Below are 24,555 nucleotides of genomic sequence, written 5' to 3' on the forward strand. Positions count from 1 at the left end.
CCGGCACGGGCTTGACGGGCCAAATGGCCTCCTTCTGTGCTGTAACCATTCTATGATTCTAAGGTGAACTAAGTTAAGCCAAAGCGGTTAGCGTAGATATTAAATCAGGTACACAGCCATGAACAACACAGGTTGAGCGATTACATCCGTATGTATATAACATCAGCCATTATGGGATGTTTGGGGGAGCAGAGAGTGATCCAGCGGTGTTGTTAAAGGCAATCAGAGTTAATTTGAAATATGGCCTACAACTTTCCTCACGTCCATTCAAAGGAACAGAGGCTAAAACACAACCCGTTGGGTTTCACAATTAACTCCATGTATTATTTCCAAGCACACAGAAACACCTAAAGTCTGTTTATGGTTCTTTTAATGAAGCTTAGCCCTCATAATATGCAGAATTGCTCTGTGTTTTATCAGTATAGGAGATTAGTATAGCAACAAGTACAGGCGATTAATTGCATGTGCTGCATTTTTGTTTTACATTCTGATGATTGACAAATGATTTTCTTCACAGAAAATTGGAACTACAAAGACAAAATTAAACAAATTCATTGTTTAGGCACAGTATTAATGAGGCATTTAGGAACACTTTGTGTTTTAAAGATTGCTGCACAAGTTCTTTTTAAAGCATATTCGAAACACAGTATCTCAAAAGCCTAAATTTATACATCATTGTCTTAAAATAGTATTCAAGTGCTATTAACACATTTGTTTCTTTGTTGAAGCAGTTTTTTTAAAAAAAGGCTCCTTAGAAGAGGTAAAAGGAAAGGAAACACAAAAAAACCGTAATTAACAGTCATCAGGTTCTGAACTGAAGAACACAGCTGCATTTGCGGTGAGGCCCAAACAGTATTATTCCTGATACGAACTCCAAAACTGGCAGAAAGCAAAGAAATGTCATTGGGAGGAAAGAGACATTTTTATTAACACAGTCATTGCAATTTCTCACGGAATACCAAAACTTAGGAAAGTTTTAACAGAATATACATTAGTAATATATAATTACAATGTACACAGGCTTGACATTAAATAATAAGTGCAACGAACCCAATGACATTGGATTACTGTAATTGAAGAGCTAGTACAGGCACAGGCATGATGGGCTAAATGGTCTCCTGTGCTGAATTTTTTTAATGATTAACCTAGCCAATTTCAGATTATACCAGCACAGCACTAAGGATCCAAGTAATTGACCGACAGTTAACCAGTCAAGTTCTGTCATGTCTGCCAATACTTCACCCTCAATTCTGACCAACTTTTAAAAGCACTCTCGTTACACGCAGTGGTCATTGTGAATAAGCAGCATATCTGCATTTGACATTGCAAAATTAGCCAAGTAAAATATATTTATATTAACTGAGTGAGAATAATAGACCACTCAATACATTTGTTATTGGTCAGAGGCTGGAGGTTGGATATAACTTCATGGAGGTGAAATTGTTGCAGGTCATTAGGGTTGCCATTCTGGAGTTACCAACCTACCTGTCACCAGAAACAGTTTCTCCCTATCTACTCTATCAAAACCTCTCATAATTTTGAACGCCTCTATTAAATCTCCCCTTGACTTCTCTGCTCTAAGGAGAACAATCCCAGCTTCAGTAGACTCTCCACTTCCCAATGAATTAAGGGCTAATTCAAAGTTAATTTCAAAGTAAACGTCTAAAAGCTTTGCTTTAACAAGTGAAATTATAAATCTGAAATGTGCTCAATAAACCCTAGTGCACGGTGATGTTTCTTTCTGGAATGATTAAGCCAAGTGCTAATTTTAGTTCTGTTCACCGAGGCGCACCAATAACAGTAAAGATCTCATTTTAACTTCAAACTCAATCTTTGTTACGTTTTAATCGCAACTTGGAAATGACAGAGAACTTAGTCACATAGCGTGAGAATGCAGTTCAAAACTTATACTGCCAGAGATCACCACCAAAGGCACAATTTATGCCCAAACGTGTCTGTGAAATTGTGTTTTAAAGTATCGGAGAAAAGTATGAATAACCCACATCAGTTTACAGAAATCAAAATGATGTGAATAGCAACGGCATTAATTACGTGAAAGGGACACCAAAAAAACCTTTGTTTTTCATAAGATGGGTTTGATGGAAATACCAACAGAAAATGACTCTGCTGGTACTGGTTATTTTTAATTTGAGCAAGAACCATGGTATCTCAGAAGAGAGTTAATTCATTTATACTGTCACAAGGGAAAATATTTTATTATAGAATCATACAGCACAGAAGGAGGCCATTTGACCTATCGTGTCTGGGCTGGCTCTTTAGAAGAGCTATCCAATTAGTTGCACTTCCCCTGCTCTTTCCCATTAGCCCTGCAATATTTTTCCTTTTAAGTACTTATCCAATTCCCTTTTGAAAGTTACTATTGAATCTGCTTCCACCGCCCTTTCAGGCAGCGCATTCCAGATCATAACAACTCGCTGCGTTAAAAACAAATTCTCATCTCCTTCCTGGTTCTTTTGCCAATTACCTTAAATCTGTGTCCTCTGGTTACCGACCCTCCTGCCAGTGGAAACAGATTCTCCTTATTTACCCTTCATGATTTTGAACACCGCTATTAAATCTCCCCTTAACCCTCTCTGCTTTAACGATATTAGATGGCAACTTTTGCTCCAATTCATTAGCAATTTATCGATAATAAATGTAATATTTCTAACATTATTACCTTATTTCCTCTTTATACAATATTCAGTTGTATTCATTTATATTGCTACATTTCACTTGTTATAAATGAAGTGACAGAGACAATCAGTATATACAGATGAAACGTCTAAACAACGCTAGATTAATTACAGTGAATTTAAATGGTACTGCACTGCATATTTTATCAGGAAATGTATTGTTTTATTAAAAACCTAAATAGATTACAGAATACAGAATGTGTTAGTTCCAACTGTTACACATGGTCTTTCCTTTTTATACAGTACGTTTCAAAAACTAGGAAACTGTTTCGGGAGAGAATACTGAAAGAATTCCAGTGGAATGCCCTTGCTCTTTCCCTGTGCTGCAGAGATATCCATTGGCTGTGTTACTTCTGATCGTTCATCATGCCCTGTTCCAATTAGAAAGGCAGGAAACTACGGAGTAGGTTGTCAATGGCGAGATAGGTGGAATTTACGGTGTACCTACATCCCCAAAAATCTGGGCCAATACCCTAAATCAATATTGGTGATGGTAACGGGCTTCCTTATTACAACCGAAAGGTGGACAAACCAGCTCGCTGCTTTTAAAGGGGCACTGACTGCACGAATAAGTGTTTGTAAGATTATTTTTTTTCCCTTGTTTGTGGAGGCAAGGCTTGGAAGAGCCACGTGTCATTTGTGTAGCAAGACAACAACAACTTGTATCTTTACAGCGCCTTTAACGTGGTAAAACGTCCCAAGGCGCTTCACAGGAGCGATTATCAGACAAAATTTGGCACCGAGCTACATAAGGAGATATTAAGAAAGATGACCAAAAGCTTGGTCAAAGACATACAAACATATGAATTAAGATCAGGAGTAGGCCATTCAGCCCCTCGAGCCTGCTCTGCCATTTGATAAGATCATGGCTGATCTGATTGTAACCTCAACCCTACTTTCTCGTCTACCTACTATAACCTTTGACTCCCTTGTTAATCAGGAATCTATCTAACTCAGTCTTAAAAATATTCAATGACCCTGCCTCCACCGCTCTCTGGGGAAGGGAGTTCCACAAACTCACGATCCTCAGAGAAAAAAATTTCTCCTCATCTCCGTCTTAAATGGGAGACCCCTTATTTTTAAACTGTGGCCCCCCCCGCCCTAGTTCTAGTCTCTCCCACAAGGGGAAACATCCTCTCAGCATCTACCCCCTTCTAGTCTCCTCATAGGTTAAGGTAGGTATAGTTAAAAACTACTTGCTAAACATAGGAATTAAGCAGCTTCTTAAAAGAGAGAGAGAGGTAAAGAGGCGGAGAGGTTTGGTGGGGGGAGGATTTCCAGAGCTTGGGGCCTAGGTAGCTGAAGGCACGGCCGCCAATGGTGGAGCAATGAAAATCGGGGATGCGCAAGAGGCCAGAATTGGAGGAGCGCAGAGATGTCGGAGGACTGTAGGGCTGGAGGAGGCATAATGATGCATTTCAATGCGATCTCTGCCATCCGATCACACCATGGGGTAATTTTCCGACTCAGTACGCCTGGAAAAGCAAAGGTCAAATATTGACCCCTCGTGTTTGTCAAACAAAGAAGTTGGGCAAACATTTTTTCATGAAGTCGTTGTCCCTTTAAAGTTACTTTGAACTGGTTAATCCCAATTAGAACAAAAAAAAGTTGATGAAAATCGATTGAGATAATTGACATTGAGCGCGGAAACTTTTGACATGGTCTGATAATATGAAAAGACGACCATTTTTATAGCAGTTGATAGTCATGTACCATATTCTCTCTGAATTGACTTTGAACACAAAACATTTGCAAAAATGCTTTTTATAAAGCAGTTCCATTCATCGAGGTCCTGCCTTTCGGCAAAGGGATAATATTAAGGCCATTAAACATGAAGATGCTTTGAATCAACTGATGCTAAGTAGAAAGATTTGCCAACTAGTTTTGTTGATTTTGATGTTTAATTCATGAAATGATATGACGGCAGTGCGCAGTTTAATCGATTTACATCAAAGTAGAAAACTGGTTGACAAATTCTCTGATCCGTTAGTCATTAAAATGTGCTGTTGAAAAAAATGAGTTCAGTGGAAGTCAACAAATCTTAAAAACTACTTGCTAAACTAAAATGGACAAACTTGGTTTGTAGTAATAGTTTCTTTTTATCTTCTGTGCATGTATCAAATTCTGAAAAATTCGAAAACTTACATCGAGACAAAAAGCGGTCAGAAAACAAGAGATAATTTTTAACAATTTGTTCTAACAGCAAGATCAACCTTGTCCAGAAATAGATTCACATCAGTTTCATGTAAAGAACTTCACAGTAAAAGAACAAGAAAACTATGATCAAATTATATTAAAAGAACATCATCCAGGAACAGACCATCCGACAGGGCTATAAAATCCAAAGGAGCAAATGGGACCATTTTAAAAGCATCCAGGCATTTTTGAAAGAAACAGATTTTTTAAAAAATGATTGCAATCAATGAAAACATTACGAAGGTAATTCTGAATTGACCATAAAGAGCGGTGACAAAACTGTTGGCCGATTAAGGAAACGGGTGAAAATGGGACCAGGACACTGCAGAGGTAACAGCCAAAACACCATCGGAGAGCGTTGTTCTGTAATACGCATTCAACAAGGATGGAATATGCTGACTCTCTCTTTCTTGCAATCAAGTGGCAGCTGCAGCATTTTATATGCTGTTCTCTTATTGTGAGAAAGAGAAACTGCTTATCTAATTTAAAATGGTTTACTGACAGCCAGCAGCTGAAACATTTCACAGAGCAGACAGAAAACCTGATGTGCACGTGTGCCATGTATTACAAGTATTAGAAAATGTTTAGATTTTTGTTTAAAATTTCAAAAATAAAAAGTTGCATGTCTCGAGTATTTTATAAACCTCAAGCCCGATGGTATCCCTTTTCACCAGTGCTCTCAGGCTGCATTACAAACTCACTGTAAAACCCCACAACTGTTTCCAGTTCGATATGCCAACAGTTAATGAAATCTTTCTCCAAAAGCCTTTCAAGACGGTGAAAAGGGTGTTTAAAACGTTTTATTTTTTTTAAAAAAGGTTGCTTTATTGATATTCTCTTTAATTAAAACAAAGTAATCTTGAACATGATAAGAAGGCTGAGGTATGTTCACAATATTCATTTTCAGCACGTTCATTTTAAATAAACCTTACGCCTTTCAAGAGGGTGCGCGCATTTAGCAACCATCTACAATCCATCCACAGTGGTAGAGGAGAGGCTCTAGATAACCTCCGCCACAGAACTCTTGTGATGCCAGCAAAACAAAAAGTAGCAAAATTTGTTAAAATTATTGATGAATTTTGTCACCAGGGCACAGACATAGAGCACAATATTTCAGACTAAAAGCTGTGTGAAGTTAATCTTCCAGGTTAAAATGATTCTCGATATTTTTTTTTTAAAAACTTAAAATAATATAGCAAATCAATTCATCTTCTTTTCTAAAAAAAAAAAGAGCTGACTGATTTCCGTGGAAATGATTTGTTTGCTTAATCCAACTCAATCCTTTGACCCACCCAGGCTGCTCACATCAGGGCCCCCGACAGATGTGAGACGCAGCAACTGGCTGACGTCCATAAAAACGGTTAAAAGGGCATTTATATTTTTCACATCAAAGCTACAGTAACCACCGGAGTAGAGACAGACACCATGAGATTGTAAAGCTCTGAACTGTAGGTTATATAAAGCCAGTGTACGGTAAAAAAAATTAGTGTATGTACACTGTCATATAAAGAGATAAATAAAAAACAAAAAAAGTGTGCACACTGTACAATAGGTACAGTTTTACAAATTAAACTTTTTTTTCTCATCAATAAAAAATATAATTATATTCAAGTAGCTATCAGTCCTCGGGTAGCCCCGCTTTATCAGCGAGTTGTGTTGCCATTGTTTTGTTTTTTTTCCCCCCCTACGTTTCCTCTTCAGTAACCAACGGGACTGTTACGCACATTTTTTATCTCCAGTTCCAGCTGTTTGACTCTGATTTCCCTCTGTGCCACCAGCTCCCGCAGCCTCCGGATCTCTTCTTGTTGCCGGTAAAACATCTGTAGCAGCTGGTTGAAGTTAAAACAAAAACAAACCAAAAAAAATGAAAAATATGAAAAATTTTATTTTTTTGGATTAAATATTTGAAATTTTAACCAAAGTTTGAATTCATCGCACCAACAGATAACAATTATTAGCAAAATTGAAGCCCAGGGGATTAAAGGGACAGTGATGGTGTGGATACGAAATTGGCTAAGGGGCAGAAAGCAGAGAGTAGTGGTGAATGGTTGTTTTTCAGACTGAAGGGAAGCATACAGTGGTGTTCCCCAGGGGTCAGTATTAGGACCACTGCTCTTTTTGATATATATTAATGACCTGCACTTGGGTGTAGAGGGTATCAGTTCAAAGTTTGCAGATGACACAAAACTTTAAAATGTAGTAAACAGTGAGAAGTTGCAGACACATGGCAGATGAAATTTAATGCAGAAAAGTGTGAGTGACACATTTTGGAAGGAAGAATGAGGAGAGGCAATATAAACTAAATGGTCCAATTTTAAAAGGGGTGCAGGAACACAGAGACCTGGGGGTGTACGTACACAAGTCTTTGAAGGTGGCAGGATAACTTGAAGCTGTTAAAAAAAAAAGCATATGGGATCCTGGGCTTTATAAATAGAGGCATTGAGTACAAAAGCAAGGAAGTTATGCTAAACTTTTATTAATCACTGGTTAGGCCTCTGCTGGAGTATTGTGTTCAATTCTGGGCACCACACTTTAGGAAGGATGTCAAGGCCTTAGAGAGGGTGCAGAAGAGATTTGCTAGAATGGTACCAGGGATGAGGGGCTTCAGTTATGTGGAGAGACTGGAGAACCTTAGAGCAAAGAAGGTTAAGGGAAGATTTAATAGAGTTGTTCAAAATTATGAAGGGTTTTGATAGAGTAAATAAAGAGAAACTGTTTCCAGTGGCAGGAGGGTCAGTAACCAGAGGACACAGATTCAAGGTAATTGGCAAAAGAACCAGAGGGGAGATGAGGAGAAGATTTTTTACACGTCGAGTTATGATCCGGAATGCGCTGCCTGAAAGGGCGGTGGAAGCAGATTCAATAATAACTTTCAAAAGGGAATTGGATAAATACTTGAAAAGGAAAAAATTTGCAGGACTTTGGGGAAAGAGCAGGGGAAAAAGGGGACTAACTGGATAACTCTTTCAAAGAGCCAGCATAGACGCGATGGGCTGAATGGCTTCCTTCTGTGCTGCATGATTCTATGAGAAAGGCCTGATTTACAGCCTCCGCAGCAGGCCAAGTCAGGTGACTTTGGGGATGGTGGGCAGAGGGAAGAGAAGAGCATTGTCTAGTGCAGTCAATGGGGCTGAGGAGGTCAGTCTAACACGATCAGGAAGAGGCAGAGCTGAGGGCAGTCTAGCAAAAACTCAGGATGTAATGTGAATGTCTGAAGGCACAGCCTAGCATTGTGGAAGAGGAATGAAGCCACAGAGGTGAGCAGACACAGTCTAATAGGCTTGGGGTGGGATGGAATATGGATGAGTACGCACAGTCTGGTATGATTGAGAAAAATGAATGTTTTATATCGGCTGATTAAAGAGACAGTGTAGCACGGATGGTATTTAATATCCTACCTCATTCTCTGTTTTGGGAACTGGGCACTCTGACAGGTCATACCCATTTGATATTAGATTCTTTCTCTGCTCTTGTACTTTTTCTGTGTTCCTTTGTTCCTTGTTCTCCTGAAATGTGTTCACCGCCACTTGTTCGTTTTTAACGTGATCAGAGGGGCCCAGCAGCTCGTTCCCCTTTTTCAGAGGGGAGAGCTGCGGTCTGTTACAACCGGGCTTTAAGGACATTAATATAGGATCTGAAATGTAAAAGTGGAAAAATGTGACTAAAACCAAAAAAAAATTTCATTGCCAAGTAAGGATGACGAGTTATGAACTGAACTGTTGAGATGAGGAATCGTGTGTTGTGTCAGCCGTGGCGCAGTGGGCAGCACTCTCGCCTCTGAGTCATGAAGGTTGTGGGTTCAAGTCCCACTCCAGAGACTCGAACACAAAATCTAGGTTGACACTCCCAGAGCAGCACTGAGGGAGTTCTGAACTGTCGTCTTTCGGATGAGACGTTAAACCAAGGTCCCCGCTGCCCTCTCAGGTGGACATAAAAGATCCCATGACAGTGTCTTGAAGAAGAGCAGGGGAGTCCTCCCCGGTGTCCTGGGCCAATATTTATCCCTCAACCAACATCACTAAAAAACAGATGACCTGATCATTATCACATTGCTGTTTGTGGGATCTTGCTGTGCGCAAATTGGCTGCCGCGTCTCCTACATTAGAACAGTGACTATCAAAAGTACTTCATTGGTTGTAAAACGCTTTGGGACATTAAGATTTTGAAAGGTGCTATATAAATGCAAGTCTTTCATTGTTTTAAGACTGCAGGCAATAAGTGCAAAGTTTGTAAAGTAAAAGTAAAACATTACAAGACTGAAATATAAATCTTTTTGCCAAATGGCAGAAAGGACAAAACGAAAGTTTTAAAAATACACAGACCAGTTTCCAAACACATTTCTGAAACCATAGACCTGGGAATTAAAGAACAAGAGCCTGTGGTCCTTACACACCTCCAGAACTAATCAATCACACCCCTCCCCACAGAAAGTACCAGTTCACAGAGGCAAAAAAAACCCTCTCCACTCCCAACAGCCAACGTAGACCTGCGGTCACCCTTCAGCACTCTCTCAGCGGCCCAGTCTTCATCAATGACCTTCCCTTAATTATGAGGTCAGAAATGGGGATGTTCACTGATGATTGCACAGTGTTCAGTTCCATTCGCAACCCCTCAGGTAATGAAGCAGTCCATGCCCGCATGCAGCAAGACCTGGACAACATCCAGGCTTGGGCTCATAAGTGACAAGTAACATTCGCGCCAGACAAGTGCCAGGCAATGACCATCTCCGACAAGAGAGAATCTAACCACCTCCCCTTGACATTCAATGGCATTACCATCGCCGAATGCCACACCATCAACATCCTGGGGATCACCATTGACTAGAAACTTAACTGGACCAGCCACATAAATACTGTGGCTACAAGAGCAGGTCAGAGGCTGGGTATTCTGCAGCGAGTGACTCACCTCCTGACTCCCCAAAGCCTTTCCACCATCTACAAGGCACAGGTCAGGAGTGTGATGGAATACTCTCCACTTGCTTGGATGAGTGCAGCTCCAACAACACTCAAGAAGCTCGACACCATCCAGGACAAAGCAGCCTACTTGATTGGCACCCCATCCATCACCCTAAACATTCACTCCCTTTACCACCGGTGCTCTGTGGCTGCAGTGTGTACCATCCACAGGATGCACTGCAGCAACTTGCCAAGGCTTCTTCGACAGCACCTCCCAAACCCGCGACCTCTACCAACTAGAAGGACAAGGGCAGCAGGCACATGGGAACAACACCACCTGCATGTTCCCCTCCAAGTCACACACCATCCCGACTTGGAAATATATCACCGTTCCTTCATCGTCGCTGGGTCAAAATCCTGGAACTCCCTTCCTAACAGCACTGTGGGAGAACCTTCACCACACAGACTGCAGCGGTTCAAGAAGACAGCTCACCACCACCTTCTCAAGGGCAATTAGAGATGGGCAATAAATGCTGGCCTTGTCAGTGATGCCCACATCCGATGAACGAATAAATAAAAATTGTGACTCAGACTCCCATACTAGAAACAGATTGTGTGTTGTGCTAGAAGAATGTTCACTATGGTTTACACACGGTCACCCACTCAACCCTACCTTTCTTCTTGTGTACTGCTGTGACCATCATCACTACTGTGTCAGACTGCACATCACACAAGTCACACATAAACTGCCAATTACCCTCCCTTACTCATAGGGTCGCCAACCCTCCAGGATTGCCCTGGAGTCTCCAGGAATGAAAGATTAATGTCCAGGACACTGATGCGAGCAACACCCGGGAGAAAAATCATCAGGGCATTAAAAAAAGCGTTTTTTGTTTATTAGTTATAAAAATATCGGACATGGGGAATAAAGGTTGTTTGACTGACTGTGAAGAATCATCCAATTGGGTAACGAAGAGTCCATTCAATTTCTGATTGGCTTAGGAAGGCAGGGCACCACGAGGATGGACATGTTGGGCGACCAATGGCGGGTGTGCCAGGGCGGGGCGGTTGGAGCCAGGAGGTCATGTGATGAAATCTCCAGGAATATGTCCAACCAGAGTTGGCAACGCTACTTACCCATCTGCGCAAAACCCTTCTCCGAGGGCATGCACTGGTACTATCTCCATTGTCTAAGCTATACAGACAAAGACAGAGAAGATTTCTCAATGCTGCAGATATTCAGCCACAGTATGCACTGTTTTAAATGGAGAACAAAATGCTTACTGTGGCTGGATATTTGCAGCCAAACCATTCTTCCCTCCGTTTCACAGGTAACCAAACCAAGATATGAAACTGGTCTTTAGGAGAAATCTTGTATATGAATGTCAGTCATGACTGAGATACAAACTAAAATCTCCTAATTGACAGCTGGATTATTTATGCAATCTTGGCCTAATCCAGAAAAGGGGGTCTTTAACACTACCCAATGTCCTGTAAAGGAACGAGGACATATAGAAAAGGGCTTCCAGTAGAGATTACACAAGTGCAACGTGTCTAAGACTGACCTTTATTGGTTCCATTTAGCCATTCTTGTGCAGTCAGTGCTGGCTGTGCTCCCGCTGTCATGGGATAGATATCTTCCTGGTACGATTCAGACTGCAAGATATATGGGATACAGAGTGACCCTGTTGGCTGCATGGTGCATCACCATCTTTTACTCGCATAATAATTTCATAAACTTTTAGGCTTCTTTAGTATACCATATTTTTCAAGTCAAATTTTATCTATTACGGCCTCCCACCGTCCATAAACTTGAGCTCATCCAAACTCTGCTGTCCATATCCTAACTTGCACCAAGTCCCGTTCACCCATCACTCGCTGTGCTCACTGACCTGCAACTGGCTCCCGGTCCGGCAACGCCTCGATTTTAAAATTTTCATCCTTACGCTCGAATCTCTCCGTGGCCTCGCCCCTCCCTATCTCTGTAACCTCCTCCAGCTCTACATCCCTCCGTGATCTCTGCGCTTCTCCAATTTTAATCGCTCCACCATTGGGGGCCGTGCCTTCAGCTGCCTAGGCCCTAAGCTCTGGAATTCCCTCCCCCACCTCTCTACCTCTCTCTCCTCCTTTAAGACGCTCCTTAAAACCTACCTCTTTGATCAAGCTTTTCGTCACGTGTCCTAATATCTCTCAGCGTTAAATTTAATAGGATAAAGCTCCTGTGAAGAACTTTGGGACATTTTTCTACATTAAAGGCGCTATATAAATGTGAGTTGTTGCTGTATTTTAACAGAATAATTTTCTATGGCTGGCATTTTATTTGCTATCTTCAGATTTAAAGACCGTACCTGGTACCTGTAGGTTCTTCCCGAAACTAATTAAGTTAAACTCTCTGAAGATTTCAGTGGGGTTTTATTTTGAGACAATCCAGTTGGTAGACTGTGCCAATGGTCAGTGGTTAAATAGGAAGATGGTTAAACCAGGAAGATCCCACAGGCCTTTGTCTGATCTCAAGATTAGCTCGACGTATCTCCAAGAATGTCTACCAGCCAAATAGACAGATGCTCCACAGATGGGATTCTGAAAACTGCTACCAAAATGTTTCCAATATTTATAATGATGATGATCAGAACTGAAAATAAGCTCACCAGTATTCTGTTAAACAGCTGTCATTAACTTTGACCGCTGATATTTGATATTTTAAGTTTTTGATTATCTGCACTGAGAAGTTTACCATTTAAGATACATTTCCATTCTTTATTCTCGCTCTCAAAATGTATTAACTCATATTTTTCTGTATAAAACTGCATCTGCCAGATAGCTGCCCATGCTCCAAGACTGTTCCTAGCCTCCTGTGGTCTCCTGAATTCTTCCTGGCAGTTTGGTATTCCCCCCAGTTTAGGAGAAAGAGAGTCATCAAGGAGGGGGTGGGGCCACTCAAGAACGAGCAGGGTGAGATCACTGTGGCAGAGTTGCTAGGATGAATACTAAGGAGAGTGAAGGGGATCTTCGAAGGCTGGAGGATGAGGAATTCTAAGGGCATTGAATGCATGGCTGCCAATGGTTTGATAATTCAGAGAACAGTTTCACACACACACGATAGTTTAGTTTGTTTTTTAAAAAAAATAAACGTATGGCTCTTTTTCATTCTCTTACCCGTCGAGGTACAATCATCGAGACAGGCTCAATAAGGCTCTTGATTGTCACTAATTTGTAGAACCTGAAGACTTCGCAGGTTGAGACATCCAGGCCCCTCTTTGGCATTACACCTGCAAATTGAAAAAAACAACAAATTTATACCAGTGTATTTTTGCCTTTCCTGCTCAGCACCAAGGTCTTCTGCTACTTTTCCCCCTTTGGCCAAGATGGTCTGGGGGGCTTTAGACTCTTCCTAGGCCAGTTAGGAATTGGCCATCTGGTTATGCACTTCCATACATTGTTGTCACTAGGTATCACTCCGTAATATCGCCCATCTCTGCCCCTGCCTCAGCCCAGCTGCTGCTAAAACCCTCTTCCGTAACTTTGTTACCTCCTGACCAACTATTCCAATGCTCTCCTGGCTGAACTCCCACCTTCTACTCTCCGTAAACTTGAACTCATTCAAAACCCTGCTGCCCGTATCCTAACTCGCACCAAGTCCCTTTCACCCATCGCCCCCTGTGCTCACTGACCTACATTGGCTCTAGGTCCAGCAACACTTCAAATTTGAAATTCTCATCCTTGTTTTCAAATCCCTCCATGGCCTCGCCCCTCCCTATCTCTGTAACCTCCTCCAGCCCTACAACCCTCCGAAAACACTGCGTTCCTCCAATTCTGGCACCTTGTGCATCCCCAATTTTCATCGCTCCACCATTGGCAGCCGTGCCTTCAGATCTCCAGGCCCGAAGCTCTGGAATTCCCTCCCTTAATCTTTCTGCCTCTCTCTCCTCCTTAAAACCTACTTCTTTGACCAAGCGTTTTGTCACCTGTCCCAATATCTCCTTATGTGGCTCGGTGTCAAAATTTTGTCTGATAATCACTCATGAGAAGCTCTTTGTGACGTTTTACTATGTTAAAGGCACTGTATAAATGCAAGTTGTTGTTGTAAGTGTAGTTAGGGTGTTGGTACAAAAATACTACAAGAAAAAAAAATCACTCTTAAGCCATATGCTTCGAGAGATGTGGTTAATTTATCACCAAGTTGCGGGCAGACTTGTAACTACCAGTACCGCATCCTAGTATTTAACAGGGACAGTTCACACCTTTGGGAGAAGGGCGATGAAAAGCGGGGGGAGGGAGGAATTGCAATCACCGAGGTGTGGCATCAGTTTCACATGGCAAACAAGCAAGTTGTTCCCAAAACCCCAACTGGCTCAGGTCAGTAATACTGTTTGTTTCGGTCGTGTCACGCAGACGTTTGATACAATTTAAAAAGAAATTAAGCTTTCATGTGCAAATGCAACCATTCAAGGTTGTTGCATAAGGACGTCCAGCCTGATCAAACGCCATTCAGCCATCAGGTGCAGTCCATCCAGAGCCCATGTTTGAGTATTCTATCATAACATAACATATTTTAGGAAAGGTGTCAGAGCCTTAGAGAGAGTGCAGAGGAGATTTACCAGAATGGTGCCAGGGATGAGGGAATTCAGTTATGTGGAGTGACTGGAGAAGCTGGGGTTGGTCTCCTTAGAGCAGAGAAGGTTAAGGAGAGATTTAATTGAGATGTTCAAAATTATAAAGGGTTTTGATAGATTAGAGAGGGAGAAACTGTTCCCACTGGCAGGAGGGTTAGTCACCAGAGGACACAGATTTAATTGGCAAAAAAACAGTGGTGAGATGAGGAGAATTTGCTTTACGCAGTGAGTTGTTATGATCTGGAATGCACTGTCTGAAAGGGCGGTGGAAGCAGTTTCAATAGTAACTTTCAAAAGGGAATTGGATATACACTTAAAAGGGAAAAAACTTGCAGGGTTACAGGGAAAAAGCAGGGGAGTGGGACTAATTGGATAATTCAAAGAGCCGGCACAGGCACGATGGACCGAATGGCCTCCTTCTGTGCTGTATGATTCGATGACCCTCCCACCACCTGCTGATGCCCTACTTTAAGGAACACTAAATTCCTTCTCCTATTTCCACTGAATAAAAAATTAGGAAGTGTTGTTAATATCTCTATCATCGGCACTGCCTCTGCACTAAACATTGATAAATAATTTCATCTCAGGCAATAAATGCTGCATATTTTGTTTCAGGCTTTTAAAAACCATATAATAGGTTATTTTAACAATGAAAAAAGACGTCAGATCTCTATGGCCAAGTAAACATACCCATTCCTTTCTGAGGTAATGTAGAGCGGAAATCCATCAAGAAGTGCAGATAAGGCTTCTCAGAGCTTATTTCATAGTATCTGATGTTCCCTTCACCCTATGAATATACAAGAATGAAAGTAGGTAACAGGGTGCAATCACTGCAGCTAACTGTAATCTCAGACAGACAATAATAGTGCTACCACAATCATTCCTTTCAAGAAGGACGTACACATGCAAGTGATCAAGGCATTATCCTTAGATCAGTGATACCACTCTTGCATCCGAGTCGGAAGGTTGTGGGTTCAAGCCAAATTGCAACACTCAAGCACATAATTAAGGCTGACTTCATCTGAGGTGCCCTCTTTCAGATAGCACATTACACCAAGGGCCCCATCTGCCCTCTCAGGTGGACCTAAAAGATCCCATGGCACTATTTTGAAGAAGAACAGACGAGTTCTTCCTGCTGTCCTGGTCAATATTTATCTCTCAACTGACACCGCCAAAAAAAAATTATCTGGTCATTTATCTCATTGTATGTGGGAGCTTGCTGTGCGCAATTTGGTTGCCGTGTTTTCCTACATAACAACACTGACTGCACTTCAAAATCTGGTGGAGTAGGTCACCCACCTGTAGCAGAATCCCCTCTTCTCCCCCACCCCCTCGAGCCTATTCCGCCATTCAATTAGATCATGGCTGATCTGTATCTTAACTCCATTTACCCGCCTTGGTTCCATAACTCCCTAACTCCTTTACTTAACAAAAGTTTACCAATCTCAGGTTTGAGATTGTACATCTCCCAATTTCTCACTTCCATTGACTACAACGTTACCCCCATCATTTGTTTGATGAGCTCGTGTGACTAGGCCCAATGAATAGAAATTTGACCAAAACGGAAGGAATTAGCACTTTCAATGGATGGCAAATTATCTGCTGTCAATCTGAATGGAATTGATTTTAATAATCAACACACAAAGACCACGGGGGTCATTTTCACCTTCATCACCTCGGCAAATATCTGGTGGAACGGGTCACCCGTCTGTTGTAGAACCCCCTCTCTCGATGCCTCCCCCTCTCTCCTTCTCCTTCCCCCACCCCCCCACCGCACTCCCCTCCCGATTTCAATGGGATAACAATCCAGCAGGTCCTACAACAGGTGGGCAAACCGTTCTGCCACATTTTAAAAGGGGGCCCAGGCAGTAGAAGTTAATGAACCTCCCCCGTGTCTGTTTAACACTGAGCTTACCTCAAATTATCTTCAATAAATGAGACCACAGGACTTACCTTTCCTGCCAAGTACAGCATGTGAGTATCAGGGTCATAGAATGGAAAAAGCACACCCAAGGACCCATCCAAATCCTCCTCCCGTAAAGGCACAGATAGGTCTTCCTAAATTTTTTTTTATTTAAAAAAAAAGGATGTTCATTAATGCAACGGAACAAAAGTTAAACAACAGGTTTCTTGCAAAGTACAGGACATTGCCATATATTTTCATTTACTGCACAGATACCAGAGTAATGATGGTAATGCATCTGGAGGCTGGCAAATATGACACCCCCCCCTTCAAAAAAGACAAGAGATAGACCAGGAAATTATAGACCAGGTCATGTTTCTGGTAAATCACTAGAGTCTATAATATATGCACGAGTTAATCAGGACCATTTTGAAATGATGTGTTTGACCAACCGTACAGAATTCTTTGAAGCAGTAAGAGATAGGAAACAATAAAGGAAATGCAACATATGTGGATCTTCTAAAAGCAGTTGATAAGTTACCACGTACGAGTTAAGGGAAATTCTTTGCCACAGACTGTTGCTGAAGCAGAATAACTTTTTTTTTAAAAAACAGGAAATTAGATAGTTGCTTGAAAAAGAGGAAGTAAGGAAATGTGGCCAATTAGATATCGGTGGTTGGAGGGCAAGAAACAAAGGATATGGGTTAGAGGAAGTTTGTTGGACTGGAAACGGGATAAGTGGTGTTCCGTAAGGATGAGAGTCTGAACTTGGGAACTGAAGGAACATCATCAAAATTTGCTGATGACACTAAATGGAGGCGGTATGGTAAATTGTGATGACATAGATACACAGACAGGTGTGAAATGTAAGTGAAAGGAAGAATAGGGAAAGAAAATGCACCTTAAATGGTAAGGTTTTAAATGGGGTAGAGATGCAGATGAAACTTGATTTGCAGATACACAAGTCTTTAAAGGTGACAGCGCAAGTAGATAAGGACATAAAAATGCAAATGGTTTTGTATCGAGAGGCATTAGCATACAAAAGTAAGGAGGTAATGTTCAATTTGTAGAAGACTTTAGCTAGACCGCAGTTAGAGTTTATAACAATATATTTGTTCTTGGGATATAGGCGATTCTGTCAAAGCTGCATTTTTAGTGCCCATCCCTCGTTGTCTTGAAGGTAGTGGTCGGCCTTCTACTCGAACCACTGAACTCTTGGTGCTGATGGGGCTCCCACAATGGCTAGATAGGGACTGCCAGAATTTTGCAAATATACACTGCCATTCCTGCATTAAGTCAAGGTGGTGTGAGACGTGGAGGTGATGGTGTTCCCATGATCTTGCTGCTCTTGTCCTTCTTGTGTCAGCCGTGGCTCAGTGGGTAGCACTCTCACCTCTGAGTCAGAAGATTGTGGGTTCAAGTCCCATTTCAGCGACTTGAGCACAAAATCTAGGCTGACGCTCCCAGGGCAGCACCGAGAGAGTGCTGCACTGTAGAGGTGCCGTCTTTTGGATGAGATGTTAAACCGAGGCCCCTTCTACCCTCTCAGGTGGACGTAAAAGATCCCACGGCAATATTTCAAAGAAGAGCAGGGGAGTTCTGTTCAGTGTCCTGGCCAATATTTATCCCTCAACCAACATCACTAAAAAAAAAAATGATCTGGTCATTATCACATTGCTGTTTGTGGGATCTTGCTGTGCGCAAATTGGCTGCCGTATTTCCTACATTACAACAGTGACGGCACTTCAAAAGTACTTAATTGGCTGTAAAGTGCTTTAGGATGTCACAAGGTCATGAATGGCGTTATGTAAATATAGGTAGAGGTTGCAGGGCTGGGAGGTGCTGTTGCACTAAGCTTATATGAGATGCTGTAGTGTATCATGTAAACAGTATATACTGCAGCCACATCATACCGATGGTGGAGGGGGGTGGTAAGAGTACAGATTAAGCTACCTGCTCCATCCTGGATGGTATTGAGTGCTGTTGCTGTTGCACCCATCCAGGCAGGTGTTAAGTATTCCATCGCACTCCTGACTTGAGCTTTGTAGATGGTGGAGAGGTTTTGAGGGGTCGGGAGGTGAATCACTTGTCACAGATCACCGAGCCTCCACCCTGCTCTTGTAGCCACGCTGATATTGCCGGTCCTGTTAAGCTTCTGGTCAATGGTGATCTCCAAGATGTTGATGGTGGGGAGGCTCAGCGATGGTGGTGCCATTGAATCTCGGAGGTGGGGGGGGGGGGGGGGGGGGGGTGACGGTTGGACATTTTCTTATTGGAGATGGTTATTACCTGGCACCTGTGTGGCATGATGGTTGGCTGCCATTTGTCATGTCAAGCCAAGATGTTGCCCAGGTCCTCCTGTAGGCTGGTATAGGCTGCTTCACAATGGGAGGTGTTGTGGATAGGGCTGAGCATTGTGGAATTGTCAGCAAATAGCCCACCATTTTGCGGGAGGCAGGAGAAGAGATCATTGATGAAGTAACTGAAGATGGATGGGCCAAGGATACTTCCCTGAGGAACTCCTGCAGCAACGTCCTGGGGCTGCGATGATTGGCCTCCAACGATCGCAACTATCTTCCTTTGTGTCAAGTATGATTCCAGCCAAATTGTGGGCATTTCTTTCTAAGAAAGTTATAAATGAATGGAAGAGGTGTGGGGCAGATTCACTTGAGCTGTTACCAGGGATGAAAAGTTTTTCTGTTATAAAGATAGACTCGAGGAGTTACGGCTTTTTTCACTAGAACGGAGAATGTTAAGGCGTGTCCTGACTGAGATTATGAAGCTTTATGATAAGGTAAACAGGGCTAGATTGTTTCTGCTGGACAAAGAGAGGACATAAATTTAAGGTGATCACGAAAAGAAAATTAAAGGGAGGTTAGAAAAAGTAGGATACGGAATTCTCTGCCACAGACTGTTTCTGAAGCAGTTGCTTGAAAAAAAAGGAATAATAAAGGGCAAAAAGAGCAGGTGATCTAGTTTCATACTGTGGCCTCTAGGTGTCACTATAGCTCCACTGAATCCTCTGATACGCCATCAGCCAGCAACACTATGGGAGATTGGACAGCATAGCGTATCACTAAAACATACATTTTAAACATCTAAACTTCATATGGAAAAGCCTGCTGCCTACAACTTGCTTCCGTAATGTTGTAAGTGCAAGTAGAAAATCATTTTTTTTCCTTTTAGGAGTACGTTAAACCGAGGCTCCGTCTGCCCTCTCAAGGATCCCATGGCACTATTTCGAAGAAGAGCAGGCAAGTTCTGGGCCATATTTATCCCTCAGTCAACAGCACTAAAAAAAGACAGATTATCCGGTCATTATCACATTGCTGTTTGTGGGATCTTGCTCTGCGCAGATTGGCTGCCGTGTTTCCTACATCACAACGGTGACTACACTTCAAAAGTACTTCATTGGCTGTAAAGCACTTTGGGACGTCCGGAAGGGTGCTATATAAATGTAAGTTTTTCTTTCTTGAAGTGCACTGAGAGACCAACTTCCAGAAATTTGAGGAACCAGCGTTACAGCTCCCCCACTTTTAAATTTATTTAAATCAGATCTTTAACGCAGAAAAATGCAAAGTAATACATTTCGGTAGGAAGAACGAGGAGAGGCAATATAAACTAGAGGGCACATTCTAAAAGAGGTAAAGGAACAGAGAGATTTGGGGTATATGTGCAGAAATCATTGTAAATGGCAGGGCAGGTAGAGAAAGCAGTTTAAAAAGCATATGGGATCCTGGGCTTTATAAATAGAGGCATAGAGTACAAAAGCAAGGAATTCATGATGAACCTTCATAAAACACTGGTTCGGCCACAACTGGAGTATTGTGTCCAGTTCTGGGCACTTCAGGAAAGATGTGACAGCCTTAGAGAGGGTGCAGAAAAGATTTACTAGAATGATTCCAGGGGTGAGGGACTTTAGTTACATGGATAGACTGGAGAAGCTGGGATTATTCTCCTTGGAACAGAGAAGGTTGAGAGGAGATTTAATGGAGGTATTTAAAATCATGAAGGGTTTAGACAAAATAGATAGAGAGAAACTGTTCTCACTGGTGGAAGGGTCAAGAACCAGAGCACAGAGATTTAAGGTGATTGGCAAAAGAAGCAAAGGTGACATGAGGAAAAACATTTTTACACAGCGAGTGGTTATGATCCAGAATGCACTGCCCGAGGGGGTGGTGGAGGCAGATTCAATCGTGGCTTTCAAAAGGGAACTGGATAAGTACTTGAAAGGAAAAAATTTGCAGAGCTACAGGGAAAGGGCAGAAGAGTGGGACTAGCTGGATTGCTCGTGGATAGTGCCGGCACGGGCTTGATGGGCTGAATGGCCTCCTTCATTGCTGTAACCTTTCTATGATTCTATTCTAAATGCTTTCTACACCAGGACAACAGTTTAGGTCCCAGAAGTCCCTAAAACAGCACAGAACTTCAAGGCTATGATTCTCAGAAACAACAGCTAAAATTTTGCACCCAAAGTCAATGTCTCCTTTCACTTTTACCAATGGGAGATCAATTGAACCATTTAAATAACTGATGAATTACAACGCTCAGTCATATTCGTCTGTGTCATAAGGCTCCGTATCTGCCAAGTTGAAGATAGGACATTATGTTATTTGGGTTTGCCCACATCCTGACCTTTCACAGTCTCTCAGGAATAAGTGCAGCAACTTGCCAAGGCTTCTTTGACAGCACCTCCCAAACCCGTGACCTCTACCACCTAGAAGGACAAGAGCAGCAGGCTATTGGGAACACCACCACCTCCAAGTTTCCCTCCGCGTCACACACCATCCCGACTTGGAAATATATCACCGTTCCTTCATCGTCGCTGGGTCAAAATCCTGAAACTCCCGACCTAATAGCACTGTGGGAGAACGGACTGCAGCAGTTCAAGAAGGCGGCTCACCACCACCTTCTCAAGGGCAATTAGGGATGGGCAATAAATGCCGGCCTTGCCAGTGATGCCCACATTCCCAGAGTGAATTTTTTAAAAATCATACGAGGCAGAATGAGGTGCTGAACACAGCCTGACCCAAAGAAAGCAGGAAATCATTTTACAAATTCCTCTCACTCAAGATCGGTTATTTCTGCATTGTTGGAGGTGCCGTCTTCCAGATGAGGCGTTCCTTAAATCGTGGCATCATCTGGCAGCTCAGGTGGACAAAAAAGATCGCATGGCACTTGTGCAAAGAGCAAGAATTCTCCCGACTGCAACATTTCTCCCTCAAACAAATGTTACCAAAAAATAGATTAACTGATGATTTATCACATTTGCTGTTTGTGGGATCTTGCTATGCACAAATTGGCGGCCTTGTTTGCCTATATAACAACAGTGATTACACTTCAAAAGTAACTCGGATGTGAAACGCTTAAAGATGTTTTAATGACCTGATAGGCTGTTACATGAGTGCAAGTTAATTCTTTCTTTATATCATTGTTTAAGAATCATGTGCTTTAAACGTTTAATTAAGGTAATGTGAGAGACTGAATTTAGGACAATTCTGATATAGACAATAATTAATTAGCTGAGTGGCCTTTGATCATATTTGATGATTACCTTAATTGTTGGTTTAGATCAACTATAAATCCAAAATGAGCTACAGAAGTTTATTTAGGACCAATTCTGATCATCTGCATATGTCTTTCTTGTTAAGTGGGATTATTTGCCCTTGTGTGCGTCCAGGAAATTATATTGGAAGCATCACATCAAGTTACATATATTAATGAAGAAAGAGATTGGAAGGAGGAAAGAGATTGTGAGAGATAAAGTACAAGTATCCAAATAGAAATTTTGCAAGTCTGAACAGGGACTGGTTTCTAGTTTGTCTTGTTGCACATATTTTCCATTTTAATATTTATTTTTCCAATACTTTAGCTGCCTGCCTCCATAAACACAATCCTATCCTATGTAGAGAAGCTGGGATTGTTCTCCTTGCAGCGGAGAAGGTTAAGTGGAGATTTAATAGAGGTGTTCAAAATTATGAAGGGTTTTGATAGAGTAAATAAGGAGAAACTTTTTCCAGTGGCAGAAGGGTCGGTAACCAGAGGACACAGATTTAAGGTAATTGGCGAAAGAACCAGAGGCGACATGAGGAAAAAAATTTTTACGCAATGAGTTGTTATGATCTGGAATGTACTGCCGGATCTACCAAAGAGCCGGCATAGGCACGATGGACCAAATGGCCTCCTTCTGTGCTGTACAATTCTATGATTCTACCATTTTTTTTAATTGATTCTTTCCCATCTATTCCAGCTTTAGTCTTGCACCAGATGCACCTACAGGGAGAGAGTGTGCACTCCGTATCACACAGAGATTCTCCCTGTGGGGGTTTAGGTAAGTGGGATGTGTCTAATGGGATAGATTTTTCAAAGAGCCAGCACAGACATGATGGGCCGAAAGGCTTCCTTCTGTGCTGTATGACTCTCTGTGACTCTCACCTGGGATTCTACAAAACCAACTATCTCCATTTACCTGATCCCAGAGTGCAATTTGCCGATTGTTCCACTTGGAGTAGCCTGCAGACACCAACATTTTTAAGTTGCCCAGGTACAAAACTTTATTCGTCTTGTGGGACTTAGTGCTGGATTCCTGCAAACCATAAAAACACACTTAGTGAAGGGAGCAGTAGCCAGACATGAGCTCAACAGATGAAAGGTGCAGCAGGACAGTAATAAACCATCAGCACGTATATAACATTGTGCTGGTTTAAGTCTTTCACCTTACACTTTAATTACTACATAAAATCTGAAAAATAAAATGAGTCTTGTATACACACATACCATTTTTGTGGGGGACAGTTGTTTCCTACATTACAACAGTGACTACACTTCAAAAGTACTTCATTGGCTGTAAAGCGCTTTGGGACGTCCTGAGGTTGTGAAAGGCGCTATAGACAGGCTCTATTTCCAATTGATATGCTAGGAAAATCATACAATTATCAACCTTTCTTTATCCGTGGCACCAACAGTTTCTTGCTACAGAGCAATCCGGTTCCTTGTTCTCACCTGTAAAACCCCTCCTGTGTGACAGTCAATGATACGCATCTTCTTATCTTTGCAAGAAGTCGCTAAACGGCTGCCATCTGTGTTGAAGGACATGGAGAGGATTACATCTTTGTGACAGTCCAGGATCTTGACCGGATTCCGAATCAGCTGCTCTCCTGAATTCAGGTTCCAGATCATAATCTACAACAACAGAGAAAAGAAAAGTATGAACAGCTGGATTGCTTCCTTTGAGGGTTTATGGGTAGGTTCAGTTCTCAGAACACTCTGGAATAGCCAGCCCAGAAAACTCTGCTATCACTTCTCTCATTACACAAACATTCCCTCTATGGTTCAATCCAGAAAACACAGGCAAAATACAATAAACATTAGCTGGAACAAAAAATTATTAAATTAATACAGTCAGAGACAGGACAGATAGATAGACACGCTGGACAGATACAGGACAGACACAGATGCCAGACGGACAGGCACAGACGTACTTTTTTTTAAAGTAAGGACAGACAAATCTGAACTTAAAAAGTCCAAATAATTCATCCCCCCTCGACAAAAAAAAATTAAAAATAGAAACAGGTCCAAACACAGGTTGGTAATTCAATTTAGCTTTGATCTCTACTGCATGTCCATCTAATGGAGACTTGTAACTGGCAGAATACTTCTCTTTTGAGTGAAATCTCATGGAATGTATGAACTTCCAGAAATGACGGACATGGAAAGACCAGCTGGTCCATATAACTTGTCCCATTTAATCATGCTGCAACTAAGCAGCATCACCCTTAATGCTTCCCACCCACCACCAGCCATGTTTTAGACCGTTCCTAAAATAAACTCCCACTAAATCTGAAGCTGCCCCGCATGGCACTATAGAATCATACACAGCACAGAAAGAGGCCATTCAGCCCATCATGCCTGTGCCAGCTCTTTGAAACAGAGGCACCAGGAACATGAAATGTTTAAGGAAACTATATCCTTGGGTATATTGCAATCGTTGCTCAATCAGCAGAGCTAGTTTGGAGAGACTTTCTGCCTAAAGTAGGGCACTTCCAGCGGTAAGGTAGGTGTGAAGGGCTGTAGCAACATGGTGCAGGGTTCATGAGGGTTTAGATCTGGTTTAACTCACAAAATCAATGAAACACAAGTAACAAGGCATAAAATAATCATCATTTCCCATTGTACCGAAGCAAAATTATTACTGTGTAATTGTTAAGATAACTAAAATTATACACAAAGAAACAAAACCCATTAACATTTTT

General features: G+C 41.9%; 1 protein-coding gene across 3 annotated transcripts in view; it reads right to left on the reverse strand.

Annotated features, from left to right (window-relative positions):
* Positions 1 to 353: 353 nt before the first annotated feature.
* The window catches only part of LOC137321228 (coronin-2B-like), a 134,836-nt gene continuing 110,634 nt past the window's right edge, over positions 354 to 24,555 (reverse strand). For all 3 annotated transcript variants that reach the window (XM_067983545.1, XM_067983546.1, XM_067983547.1), the window contains 8 exons: positions 23,306 to 23,485; positions 22,773 to 22,889; positions 16,354 to 16,458; positions 15,091 to 15,187; positions 12,944 to 13,056; positions 11,353 to 11,443; positions 8,291 to 8,526; positions 354 to 6,721 (listed from right to left, as the gene is read on the reverse strand). In XM_067983545.1, coding sequence (XP_067839646.1) covers positions 6,590 to 6,721; positions 8,291 to 8,526; positions 11,353 to 11,443; positions 12,944 to 13,056; positions 15,091 to 15,187; positions 16,354 to 16,458; positions 22,773 to 22,889; positions 23,306 to 23,485 — 1,071 coding nt within the window. In that variant the 3' untranslated portion in view covers positions 354 to 6,589. The remainder of the gene's footprint in view (positions 6,722 to 8,290; positions 8,527 to 11,352; positions 11,444 to 12,943; positions 13,057 to 15,090; positions 15,188 to 16,353; positions 16,459 to 22,772; positions 22,890 to 23,305; positions 23,486 to 24,555) is intronic.

This window comes from Heptranchias perlo, chromosome 4 (genome assembly GCF_035084215.1).
Source record: "Heptranchias perlo isolate sHepPer1 chromosome 4, sHepPer1.hap1, whole genome shotgun sequence".
In the NCBI taxonomy this organism is placed as follows: Eukaryota; Metazoa; Chordata; class Chondrichthyes; order Hexanchiformes; family Hexanchidae; genus Heptranchias; species Heptranchias perlo.